The sequence below is a fragment of the Pseudonaja textilis genome, chromosome 2 (assembly GCF_049901715.1).
Source record: "Pseudonaja textilis isolate UNSWEBS1 chromosome 2, rPseTex1.2, whole genome shotgun sequence".
NCBI lineage: Eukaryota > Metazoa > Chordata > Lepidosauria > Squamata > Elapidae > Pseudonaja > Pseudonaja textilis.
In genome coordinates, this window is record NC_141991.1 from 198,328,988 (window position 1) to 198,343,249 (window position 14,262).

At 34.8% G+C, this 14,262-nt stretch overlaps 1 protein-coding gene across 4 annotated transcripts in view; it reads left to right on the top strand.

Moving 5' to 3' along the window:
• DAPK1 (death associated protein kinase 1) overlaps positions 1 to 7,624 on the top strand; it is a 71,554-nt gene extending 63,930 nt beyond the window's left edge. For all 4 annotated transcript variants that reach the window (XM_087926802.1, XM_087926804.1, XM_087926803.1 and 1 more), the window contains 5 exons: positions 131 to 328; positions 1,981 to 2,119; positions 2,980 to 3,100; positions 4,141 to 4,329; positions 5,282 to 7,624. In XM_087926802.1, the coding sequence (XP_087782928.1) occupies positions 131 to 328; positions 1,981 to 2,119; positions 2,980 to 3,100; positions 4,141 to 4,329; positions 5,282 to 6,514 (1,880 nt within the window). In that variant the 3' untranslated portion in view covers positions 6,515 to 7,624. The remainder of the gene's footprint in view (positions 1 to 130; positions 329 to 1,980; positions 2,120 to 2,979; positions 3,101 to 4,140; positions 4,330 to 5,281) is intronic.
• The last annotated feature ends 6,638 nt before the right edge of the window (positions 7,625 to 14,262 follow it).

The following is a 14,262-nucleotide window of genomic DNA, read 5'->3' on the forward strand; positions in this document are numbered from 1 at the left end:
CAGTAGTGGGACTTCCAGCAAATGCAAAATAGAAAAAAATATTGTGATTTCTCTCTGGAAATAATGTTTTGTTAACATTTCATAACTTCTTTCATTTATTAGTTTGATAACAAACTTTTTGCTTTTGTAGGAATTGGTGATTTCAGTGTATGGGAATTCTCTGGAAATCCTGTCTATTTCTGCTGCTATGATTATTTTGCTGCAAATGATCCCACCTCAGTTCACATTGTGCTTTTTAGTCTTGAAGAACCTTACGAAATACAGTTGAACCAAGTGACCTTTTGGCTTAGTTTCTTAAAATCACTAGTTCCAGTTGAAGAACCTATAGGTATGTCTATTTACATGATGAATAATCTGTGCCAAGTCATCTGTATATGAAGAGAAATAGCTGCATTTTTAATAATCATAATTTTTTCACTGAGATTACTGATGTGATGTCTTACTTAGTCATACTGTCTTAAATTGCTTATAAAATGTATCCATTAATGTGATTGTTCTATACTTTAGAAAAAATTTGATTCATGTAATTCAGAATCAACTTCACTTTATTGCTGTAAACCACTTTTCACCTTTTATGTGACATTTTCATTGAAAAACTGAATTCAAATGCATTGATTTAATTTCTGTTCAAACTCTTAACAGTGTTACTAAAATTTTAATTAAATAGTTACATCGCGGGATTGAAAGGTTTTTATTCTATGCTGAGACTGTTAAAAATAACACGTTCATATTTCAGTGTTGCTATTTATTTCTCCTGTGCAAAGTGTCTTTTTTCATTTAACCTTCCCCTCCCCTGCCCCGCCCCAAGACTTTTGAAAAACCTTGAACCAGCCATGCCGCATCTTTAAATGGCTGCAGCCTCTTCTTGCCTTTAAGATGTAGTTCCCTTAGGGACAGCTCTCTTGCAAGAAGAGTATCTCCTTGAATGATTTGCATAGTCTGGGTATTTATCTTTTGCAAATAGTCACCTGACTTACATGGGGAATTAATTGGCTTTTCCCAAGTCAGCTGTACATACATTCCTCTTCATTGCACATTCATTCTTTTTTTTTTCCTTTGGAAAGATTTACTCCATCAACAACTTGGAGAAAATAAATTCTGGAGCTAAGATTTTTTCCATATATTTCAATACTCACTGAACTGCACATTTAATTTCTAATAAATGTGCATAGAAATTAATTATTAACAGTGAACTTTACTTTCAGTGCAGCCTTTTTGCACATCATCAGGAACCAATACTGATTACATTCTAAGAAATATTTATACTGTTAGAAGTAATAATTCTCGTATAATTGTATGTGTGTTTATATACAAAAAAGAACTAAAAAAAGTTTGAATGTGTTTTTGCATTATTTGCATTTAGGATGTATTGGTTCTTGCTCATATTAATTTTTGTGGTGCTGCTACTGACCATTTGTCGAAATTCAGTAATTGCTACAAGGTTCAAATCACTATTTTCAAAAAACTTGACATGTTATTTCCCCAGATGATGTATTTGTGCAAAGTTGTGTTTAGTGTTACCTCATTCTTGTCCCAATTGTATCTCTTTCTCACTTTCTCTCACTTTCCCATTCTTTTTCATGGTATCTCCAAGGCTTTCATACTTAATTCTCTCTTACATGAGAATGTTTTGTGTAAGTACTGTAAAGTTGCATTCATACCATTGTATGAATGGGTTTTAGATCAGTTGTTCCTTGCCTGTAATATCTACCGTAAATTTGCAGTACTGTAGATTATTGTATCTAATTGATAAACCCCTTAAAACCCTCCAAAATGTGTATTAAATTTGTAAATGGGCAGATTATGACTATTTATTCCCATGTATAATGTTTTCTTTATTTCATAAAATAGAGCAGTATGAATAAACGTAGAATAAATATAGCCATTCGTGTCAGACCAAGTAAATATATAGAAGCATAATACAGTAACAGGAAGAAAAATCTGTTTGTCCTGAAATTCTTCATTCTTTGTCTCCTGAAGCATTTGGAGGAAGGCTGAAAACTCCACTTCATGTTGCACTGGTGGCTACACATGCCGATATTGTTAATCTTCCACGTTCTGCTGGAGGAGAGTTCCAATATGACAAAGATACATCACTTTTGAAAGAAATTAGGAACAGGTAAGAAGAGAAAACATAGTATAAAACATAGGAATACCTGCTATATTTTGAAATTAGCATGTTATACATAAACTAGCTAACTGAATTGATTAAAAAAATTTAAAGGAAAAAGAGGTGTTCCCATGCACAGGAAAAGTCCATATTAATTATACTGTTTTATACTTCAAGAAGCAATCATTTTCTATTATAGTAGTGTGTTGCCACCATCTTGAAGGTTTTTCTTCACCTTCCATGCCTTAGCACAGCGTTTCTCATCCTTGGTCACTTGAAGATGTCTGGACTTCAACTCCCAAAATTCCCAAATTCCCAGAATTCTGGGAGTTGAAGTCCAAAGATCTTCAAATGACCAAGGATAAGAAACACTGTCTTAGCAGAATGGACTAGAAGCTTCTATTGTCTATAAAGTTTTTAATACATTTATTTTTTTAATTCCACTGTAAATTTATTCTAGATTCAGTATAAGCAAAGTAGGACCATGAATTCCTGATCAGTCTGTATTAAACATTTGTTACAATGAATAATTTCTGACTTAAGAAATAGAAAAAATGAACTATGTTTAAAATAAAAAAAACATCCAGTGTCCCTTTATTCTTGGAGAATCTAGGAAAGGGACCAGTATAACCCCTCTCAGAGGGAGCTGGGCAGTGAAGTATGAAGTATAGATAAAATATAAATAAATAAAAGAAATAGTTAAAATAGAAACAAGTGATTCAATTGAATGGAACTGGCTTTCAAATACACAGAGTCAAACAGTAAGTGGAATGCTTCATTTGTAATCTCAAGAAAGATTTTAATCTGCCAAAATTATTCAGTTAAATAAAATTAAAATTGAGCTTATAATCATTACTTTTTTGTTTTAGGTTTGGGAATGACGTTCACATTTTGGACAGATTATTTATTCTAGATGCTGGAGCATCAGGTTCAAAAGATATGAAGATCCTCCGAAACCATCTTCAAGAGTTGCGCAGTCAGATTATCTCTGTAAGTTATATGTACAGCCACTGACTAGGTCTTTACTTATGTTGAACACAACTACTGTTATGTCACCCCTTCTGATATGGGAGAGTGTTAACAATAATAGTTGGTTGGAGTCACATCTATATGAATTAGAACAGAAATTTACTGTTTTGCTTATTAAGTTTTTATCATAACATCTGTTTTTTAAAACATGTCTCAACTATGTTGAACTTTTTTTGGTGGGAAGAGTTCCTGCCTATTTTTTAGAAGACAACCTTTTTCTCCAGCATAGCAGCATCCAGATGTATTAAAACTTCTTGAATTTTCATAAAGCTGCCTAAGAATTCTAGGAATTGAAGTCCTGATGTATTGGAGGTCAACAAGGAAACCTAGTTCAGAGCTTTTTAAACTTGTCAATGAATAAATTACTGTTTTTATTTCACTTCTGTCTTACATATCTTTAATTATATGTTGGCCAATCTCTTAGGTAGTTGAGTTATGGCAATATCTTTCTAGTGTTAGTGCCATTAGCAGGAAACAGTATATGTTGTAGCTAATAATACTATGTATGTTAAAGCTGTTGGCTTTCTATACTAAATTATTTGACATAGTGCTACTTTATGTTTAGTAATGCACAGATGCCTGCCCTTTTTATGAAAGAACATCCTATTTATCCACGTAATACAACTTTCAATTGCTATAGCAAGTGGAAAAGGCAATTTCAGAATCATCTTTATTAAAATAGAAATGTAGTCCAAACAATAGAGATAAAAGGATAGATGAAACTCAACTTCAGGCGGGATGGCTGTATTGAGTGGATAAATTAACGTTTTCATGAAACAGGTTCAAATTTCAACTAACCATTGAATAAAAAATATATTTTCACAAAAGGGCTACATGTCAGTAATCTTAGTGTAATTGGAAATTTCACTTACAGGCAATAAAAGATGTATATTGCTAACTAAAATTGATTACCTTGTTTTAAATGATATCTTAGATGAAATCTAAGCAACAATAACAGTTTGAATTTTAGAAACGAAGTCTACTATGGTTTTTTTTCATAGACATGTCCACCTATGACTCACTTGTGTGAAAAAATAATTTCCACCCTACCATCATGGAGAAAAATGAATGGGCCCAATCAGCTCATGTCCCTTCAACAGTTTGTATATGATGTGCAAGATCAACTTAATCCATTAGCAAGTGAAGATGAGATTAGGCATATAGCCCTCCAGCTACACAGTATAGGCGAAGTAAGTAGTATATTAATTACATGGATAATTTGATAAATGTTAATTCTATAATTTTTTATGAACTTGCAATTTGCCTATCACACTGATTGCAAATTGTTGCCCTTACTAAGTTTTTCTTATTCTAAGCTCTGCAGGCATACAAAACATACAGTAGAGAAACCAAGCAGAATCTACTTCCTGCTTCAGCACAAAGAGAAACTATGCCAAATGGTGTGTTTAAAAGATAGAAACAGCTTAACTTGTTTCTTTTTCTTGCAAAGTTCAACATATTATTAAAGACCATGACTGAATTTACAACTCGAGAAATTCATATTGCATTGAATAGGGTCATTGCCATGTGAAAAGATGTATGGAAGCCTAGTGGTTAAGAAGAACAGATTTACATGTAGTCTTCACTTAATGACATTGAGCCTTAATTTTTGGTTATAAGTCACTGCAGTCATTAAGAGGGTTACCAATAATTTGTCTCAATTTTAAAATCATTTTTACAATTGGCATAAAGTGATTCAGCATGGTCATTAAAACACGGTTGTTAAGTAGGACACATAAATTGGGGGGGTTGTCTTATAAACTAGAAATTACATGAAGAATGCTTCACAATATGGTGTATTTGTCACCAATGCATGCATGAATAAATTGGGAAGAAAACATGGTGTGAAACAAACCAATCTTTCTATTTTTGTGTGTTCAGTCTTATAAACTGAATCCTGTTCAGGATTAGGATTAGCATTAGGGTGGGTAGGATTCTATGCATTTGTACACAACCTATGTTATCACAGGTATTTGAACATTCGAAACAGTTAAAGCTCTTATAATTGTCTGGTTGAGAAACCATGGGGACTGTCACAGATCTTGTCCTTTTTCTTTCATGTATATATGATTATTAACTATGTGAATATTATTTTGTATGTATATGATTATTAACTATGTGGCTTTTATCTTTTCTAAACAGATCAACATCATGCAGAGTGAGACAGTCCAAGATGTTGTTCTGCTGGATCCTCGCTGGTTATGTACAAATGTCCTTGGAAGACTTTTGTCTGTAGAAAATCCTAAAGCCCTCCACCACTACAGAGGTCGATATACAATAGAGGATATTCAGCGCCTTATACCAGACAGTGATGTAGAAGAACTTATACAAGTCTTGGATGCCATGGACATCTGTGCCAGAGATGTCAGCAGTGGAACAATGATTGATATTCCAGCCTTAATTAAGACTGATAGCCTCCATAGGTCTTGGGCTGATGAAGAAGATGAAGTTATGATTTATGGTGGTGTTAGAATTGTTCCTGTGGAACATCTAACCCCACTGCCTTGTGGAATTTTTCATAAAGTTCAGGTGAATCTGTGTAGATGGATTCATCAACAAAGCACAGAGGGAGATGCAGATATACGTTTGTGGGTCAATGGATCAAAGATTATGAACCGTGGAGCTGAACTTCTTGTACTGCTTGTCAACAATGGTCAGGGTATTGAGGTTCAAGTTAGAGGCTTGGAAATGGAGAAGATTAAATGCTGCTTATTCCTGGACTCTGTATGCAGTACCATTGATAATTTGATAGCCACCACACTGCCAGGGCTGTTGACTGTCAAACATTATCTCAGTCCTCAGCAGCTGAGGGAACATCATGAGCCAGTCATGATTTACCAACCAAGAGATTTTTTCCGTGCACAAAGTCAAAAAGAGACCTCCTTGACTAATACCATGGGTGGTTACAAAGAAAGTTTTAGCAGCATATTGTGCTTTGGGTGTCTTGATGTTTACTCACAAGGAAGTTTAGGAATGGATATCCATGTATCAGATTTGAATCTACTTACAAGGAGGAAACTGAGCCGACTTTTGGATCCACCTGATCCTATGGGCAAAGATTGGTGCCTTCTTGCAATGAACTTGGGCCTTCCTGAACTGGTTGCAAAGCATAATATAAACAATGGGAGTTCCAATGACTTTATTTCCAGTCCATCCTACTCCCTTCTCCAGGAATGGGGAAATGCCCCTGAAAGTACTGTGGGTATTCTGATGTCTAAGCTGAGGGAACTGGGCCGCAGAGATGCAGCTGACTTTTTATTGAAAGCATCTTCTGTGTTCAGAGTCAGTTTTGATGCAAACGGTCAGGAAGCTTATGCTTCAAGTTGTAATAGTGGAACATCTTATAATTCAATTAGTTCAGTTGTTTCTCGATAAAAGTAATAATATGGAACTTTTTCTAATTTCAGCTAATGTGAAAGGATTCAGGATGGCAATCTTTTTGATATTTATAAGTTCTATATTACTGTAATAAGTTGTCTCTCTTCCTCCACATTGCTTTTTAAGTGACTAAAACTCTGAAACATTGCTTTTTAAGTAACATGTTGCTCTTTAGTTATAAAAGGGTAGTATAATTTCAGCTATTTTGCAATCTGCTTTTTAATGGTTATTGTACTTTTTGAATTCTATTGGTTTAACTGTTTAATTCTTCAATAGCTGGTCATTTTAACAAACCATCCTTCCTTGTACCGAAGACTGCACAATAATTAAGCTACATTTCTTACATACTCTTTTCCCTCCCCGTTTATTTTAAAAACACAGATAGCCAAACAATGCTGATTGGTTTGGATTTGAACACCATGCTTAGAAATGAAAAAGTGAGTGCCTTTTGCAGAAGACTCATGTGGTTAAAATTAAGTTGTTTCTGTGGAAGCTGTAAGACAATGCTACCTCTATTTCATGTCTGCATGCTGGTTGTTGCAAGTGGTTGTTGCCTTTGTGTGTCATAAAGCATAAGATACTTGGTAACATGAAATCTGTTCCACTGAAGAGCTCTCATGTAGACGATCATGAGGATAGAAATATGTAAGATGTTATGTTTATTTCCGTTGAAGTGGAATGAAAACTTTCGAACTCCATGAACTTGCACCTTTCATTATTTCTACATATCTCAGGTAAAGATTTTACACAAATGTAAAGTTCACCAAGGCACATATACAAGTGTTAGATAACTATGACTTATTCTGTATTTAATGGTGATCATTTGTGCAAAGCAAATGGTTTTTTCACTTTCAGATACTAGTGTGCTTATTTCTTATACTTGAACGTTTAATTTCATTTTGTTTTTATTAAAGAAAGCAAGAGCTTAAAATTACTATGAGGGAAAATGACTTTCTTCTTTTCTGAAAAGCATGTAATATTAAAGGTACACTATATATTATGTGTATATACATATATAATATATGTATATATTAATACTGTTTTCCTTAATCTTTGTTGTAGTACAATTTTAAAAATTTTTTACAAATAAATTGTTGCCTGTTGCAACTTTTTCATCATTCTTCATTTCCTATTTGCATTCATACCATTAATTACATTAATTTTTGGCTTATGGGCATGCAGAACAGCCAGCTCTTGATTTTAACTATCTAGCCAACAGCAGCTACAAACTTCCATTCTCAAGAAACCATTTCATGTATCACAATTTTCTGTGACAGGACTGGACAGAATTAAGTATAAAGCATAGCATGTCTTTTAATGCATAAATATACGGTCAGAAATCTTGTAATATGTCAACTAGACAAGAAATAGTATTAAGTAATAATAGTATTAAGGCTATTTTTCTGATCATTTTTTGAATATTCATAGAAGCTAGGCAGGAGGAGACCAGCTTTGTATGCAGGCTAGCTTTTTGCTGTAGTATGCTCATGCATACTAGAATGTAAGACGAATGACCTGAGAAGGCACAAAGATAAAAATGTGCAAATATGTTTTTGTGGGTTTTGTTTTGCTAACTAATCATTTTTAGAATGTGTGAAGAGGAAACGACTTCTTGTGTAAATACTATTTTGGCAAAGGTCTGTGTTAATTTCCTTTCTGATACGATGATTCTGCAGTTCGAAGCAGTGAATGGTGTTGATTGCTAGTGTTATAGCATAATTCTGTATGACTATAGATAAAGATTCAAAAGTGCGTGACTGTGAATCTTGGTCACAAGACTGTGATCAATTTCAACAAATGTTATATGCTGTAATTTAACTTATAAAAATGGTTGTTCTGTAACTTCCCTTTTTAAATTAGTGTCTGTTGGTAAGATTCCTTTGGATGGAGTCTCCAGGTTTCAACTTCCAATTTATTTTCGATGTATTTCATTGTTTTACAAGTCCATTTTGATTTGCATTCATTTGCATCTTACAAATGCATGACTGAAGCCTGTGGAATGTTCACACAGTGGCTTTGAAGGCAGCCCAATATCTGTGCATGTGCATCCAGACAACTGAGAACAACCTTCACAGCCATGATGGAAGCTATACATCTGCTTTAGTACTTCAAGGACTTTTAATGCACATCAGTTATGGGATTCCAATTTTTTTACTACCAGTTCTGTGAACGTGGCTTGGTGGGCGTGGCAGGGGAAGGATACTGTAAAATCTCCAGTTAGAGGTGGTATTTGCTGGTTCTCTGAACTACTCAAAATTTCCACTACCAGTTCTCCAGAACTGGTCAGAACCTGCTGAATACCACCTATGATGCACATCTTCTAAATGTTTTGCCTAGCCTTAATTATTATGTCATACTATTTTTGGTAAGGGGATGAAAACCTGTCTTGAACTCATAGTTTTAAAGTAGAAATAGCAACTAAAATGTTATTTATAAAATAGAGCATTTTTCTCCATAGGATAATTTCAGCAGGCGTGGGACTCAAATCTCCATCTGATTACTTTAAGAGAGGCTGAATGTTACAATCAACCATCTATGCTGGTTAGAATTAAACTCTAATTAAATCACATCTGTAGGGAAGCAATAGTTTGAGGAATGTTGCTATGAACTGCTTTTGGCAGAGGTCTGAAAGGCTATGGGGGATGGATATAGCTCAGTACCAATCCGAAACATATCTTGGCAAATTAAAAAGAGTTGGTTGCTAGTTGTACAAAAAGAAATATTTTTGTTCTTCTTTCTCATCTTTGAATCAGTGTACATGTTCCCCACCTCATTTCTCTTTCTCTAAAGACATACAGAAATTAAAAGATGTATTTTTGTGGTAATTTTCAGACAGGGATATCTGAATTCATTAGAACAAGTAGTTGCTGTTTCTTCCTGTTTTCTGCAAGTAAGTAAAACCAACCAGATGAGAGATCTGATGCTGGTTTACTTCACAAGTTTCTTATTTATAAGTCATGAAGAAATCCTCCGATCCTTTTGCTTGATCCTGAGCTTGAAAGCAATAAGTGTGGATCATGGGTTTGGTTGTTATATGACCTAGTCCAGGGCTATCAAACTCCCGGCCCCCAGATTGGATGCATCCATGACCGGTTTAGTGAAGGGGAAAAACATCCCAATGCATCAAGTGACACCACCGTTACAACGTGAGTTTGACACCCCTGACCTAGTCTGTCATGCACTATTATGAAATGAAGATTGTGTTGTATGAAATTCAGTAATATACTGCTTATCACAGATCAAGACATGCAAACAGCTGCTAATGGAAGCAAAACAAACTCTTCAAATCCGGGGTGTCCATCCTTGGTAACTTTAAGACCTGTGGAATTCAACTCCCATAATTCATTAGCCAGCCATACAGGCTGGAGAATTCTGGAAGCTAAAGTCCACAAGTCTTACCAGTTGAGAAAGTTGGACACCCCGGTTCAAAAGAAGATGCTAAAAATCTGGTGATGTTGTCCTAGTATCGGTTATTTTTAATATAAATGAATTATATTAATAGGTTCAGATTTGCAAGTGAATTTTCTTTAGAATGACCTACAAGGAAACAAGGGCATGATTGAAAATGAAATTTTTGATTTCGTTTTCCCAACTGCCTTTTTGAGAAATGCCCCAAAAGGAAAATGAGTAACAGGTTATTTTGTTGATATAGCAGTTTGTATTATTTAGAAATGTATTATTGTGTAATGTCATGTTTTTGCACACTGTGACCTTTTAAAGCAACCTAAGAAAATGATCACATGAAAGAAGAATGACCAGAGAGGATAAGATGCAAGACTCCATAGTACCCATTTGTAGATTTTTTTTAAATTAAGAAAACTGGTGCCTTTGATCCTGGAAAGCTTTGCTATTGGAAATTAATATAATTCATACTGAATGTGCTTAAAAAGAAAAGATCTGTTATAAGTCTCTGCCCCTCTAAATCTACCTTGCTTATTTGGAGCCGAATAACGTTCTCACCTTTTTTAGCTGCTGGGTGAGAACAAGAAGTTGAGAGATTGTAATGCAAAATTCAATTTTGGGCCCCTTGGAGGAAAGATATGATACAGTGTAAAAGACTGCTCATTACAGTTGTATGCAGACAAATTGTATATTTCAGTGAATCCTTCAGTAAATGGAAGCTAACACAATCTCTACATGGTACAGAGGTCAGTAGCTCACTGCTACAAATTTGAATGTATTTATCTGCATTTGGTTACAGATTCTGCATATAAACAGTATGTAGGAAAGGATTTGGACATCATTTCAGTACTTTGTAATACCTCCTTGGCAAAAAGAACTTGCAAAATGTTTCCTGTTGCAAGTTAAGGGTTGTTTTTTTTTTCTTGCATTGGGAAATGTTTTTCTTCTTGCATTATAATTCTACCTTAGAATTATTCTTAGGTCTTGAATACACCATATGTTTGAGATTTTGTTCTCATTTTCAGTCGTATTCAGGGTGGGCGGTTGAAATTTTAAAAGGTTAAGAATTCAGGGGGACATGGTGTCTGGGACTTATTTTTAAACCAACTGTGTGTGATGTGGTTATAGAGGAAAAGAAAGAAACATTTTGGAGTGACCTTTACAATCTTGAATATTACTGAAAATCCTGAGGGGAGATCTTAGACACGCTATATATGCATGGAATCCTAATAAGTCTGATCTGGAAGAGTCCTGAAAAGAAGAAAATAATCAAAAGCAAGAATGGAAAGCAACATCCATTTCCCATGAACTATTACTTCTTCCAAAGAATGTGTTAGAAAATATTGACTTAATTTTTCCATCTGCCATATTATTCTGAATCTGTAAGCAACTATGTATACATAGGAATATGAACTCCAATCTGAAGAAGGGTATTTAACTGTATCATGTAAAGGTTGTGTCAACTTCGATTAGGGATTTACTGAAACATGACATCTGGCCAATAATATCACAACTTTTGCACAAAATTGAGGAAAATTAATCACTACAATTGGTCATCCCAGTATAATATCCTGCTATCCAGCTTTCCATAATCCTGTGTCAGCAAATAGTGATTTCTGCCAGCAAATTGGTGCTCTCATTTAATAATCCCATGTTCTTCTTTAAAAATTTCTGCCTCAACAAGTTTCCTCAAAAGTGTGTTCCTAGCAAAATTTGTTGAGCAATTGAATTCTGATATATGACTGAATTTTCTGTCAGTGTATTGATTTCCTTATTACCTAATGCCTGTGGCATTTAATTTGCATCTTATGTGAATTACTGTGTCCTTGCACTCAGTGTTTCGCAACATAAAAAATAAATGCAGTCAATCTGAGCTTTGCTTCTGTTGAAGAGTCCATACAATCTTATCTGTGTAGCCAACTCCAAATTACTGGTTATCTATTTAAATGCCATCTAATTCTTTCATGGAATCCAAGAGAATTTAAATTTTGATTTCAAAAATGTTTACAATCCAAGTGTAATGCTACCAACTGATCACATTTTTTAACATTGCTAAGCGACAACAAATGTTAAGGCATTTCTCAATTCAAGGAGACAGGATACAATCTGCATTTGTTGACATTTCAAACTGTCTCATTTAGCAACAGAAATTGTCATAAGTCAAGGACTATCTGTATGAACTAGAATTTAACATGCCATTTTCAATGTGTTTGACAATTGTTTCCGTGTTTCCTAACTACCTTAACCCAACAAGCTGTCTAAATGGCTTGGTTTACATCAGGTCTTGGTCATGCTGACTGATCCTAATTATTCTAAAGGAGGGCTACCCCACACCTTCCACCTGTTGTTTAAACTGCCATTTGTTCAATGTGATATGAAATGCACGAAGTACCCCGTTTCTGACAGGCGGGGGGGGAACCACATATATTTTCTGCTCTTTGCAAAATCTGTAAATGCAAATCTAGTTGCTGTATGCACTAATTCATCCCAGATTTCTTAGTGTTTTATTGTTTGTTTGTTTGTATCACACCTTCATTACTTTTACAAATAACTCAAGATGACAACCACATTCAACACACCTTCCTTTTCCTATTTTCCCTATAACAACAACTCAATGAGGTGGGTTGGCTGAGAGAGAATGACTGGCCCAGTCATCCAGTTGGATTTCATGGTGAAAGCAGAACTTGAACTCGCTACCTCCTACTTTCTAGCCTGGTGCCTTAACCACTAGACCAAATTGGCTCTTGTATGAGTAAGTACATAAAAGTATTTAATGTGCCTTGATTTTACTTAATAATAGTTGGAATATGCAATTTGGAAATTGACTTCCTCAGATCAAAAGCCAAACTTTTTCTCTTGCATTATGCTCCTCCTATATAGCTTTTGCTGTTCCTTACAGAAGAGAAAATCAAATTCCTTTCACAATATAGTGTTTATCCTTAACACACACTATATTTAAAATGAAAACTTAAATATATAGACACTAGCTCGATACCCGTGCTTCACTATGAAACTGTATGGGTGGGCTTAGCTTTGGGGAGGAAAATAAGGGGAAAAAATTTCTGCCTCTGCCTACCAGCATCCATCGGTATTCATTTGGCTAGCATCCTGTCAGTGTGTGAGAGTTGAGGGCTGTTCGGAAACTGAAACAGTATTTGCTGTTTGAGCAAGAAGGAGACAGCAAGGAGCCTGCGTGTGGCTTAGCTCAACTGTTCTGTACTAAAGCTGGTTGCTGCTGTGAAACTAAAACAAATTGAAACTCCTCTCCTGTGCTTGCGCTTTGCATTTGGAATAGATTTCTTTTCAGGTGGGGAGGGGGAGTAGAAATCCTTAGTATCAAAGAATGTTAATAATAATATATGAAATACTAGTGCTCTGAGGGTCATTTTGAAAAATCCTTTCTTAGTTAGCACCTAGAAGCAAAAAAGAACGTATGTGCCAAATTTCAAGTTTGTAGATTTTAAGGTTCTGGAAATTTTGTGATGGTGCGTGAGTGGTATTTTGCTTTTAGATGGATGGATGGATGGATGGATGGATGGATGGATGGATAGATAGATAGATAGATAGATAGATAGATAGATAGATAGATAGATAGATAGATAGATAGATAGATTCAGCAGCCTATGTTGAATCTATGGCCATGATTATTGTTAGTGAAAAACAAGTCTAATATCTGTGACATTATACATCTCTGTGACCTCCACACCCATTTTTATCAGGCTAGAAACAAGCATTTTTAAAAGGAACATTTCAGAAGAAAACAGGCTAATGGGAGCCAAACTAAGAACACATCATGTCTTAGTATCTTACATGTATAGATATATACATATACACATACATATATACATCAACATGTGGGTTAATTTTTAGATTCTGGATCCTATCATTAATCAAGATACCATTAGACCATGATGCCTTTGGGCCAGTTGTCTTTTAAGTTCCAACAATGTTACAGTTATGACTTTCAAATAAAAAGCAAGATGTAAACATCTGCATGAATACATCTTCCACCATGGGAAATGTTAGTTAAAACAATGACGTCTTCTATGTACTCCTTTTTTTCAAATATGTAACTCTACCACATTTATTTCTTAAATCACATTTCTCACTAAAGGCAATGTATAATTATTATTAGAGAATGCATGCGTACAGTACAAGCTTTTCATCAACATAACTGCAACAACAACAACTTTACTAACCAGTTTGGAGCTGATAACCTATTAATTGGAATGACTTACCCCTCAATGCATCATTATCTAGGTGTGGTGCTAAATTAGAAACAAATACCTTTGACACAAATCCCAAGGAAGCACTTCCTCTATTTAACCTTCCAACATACAACT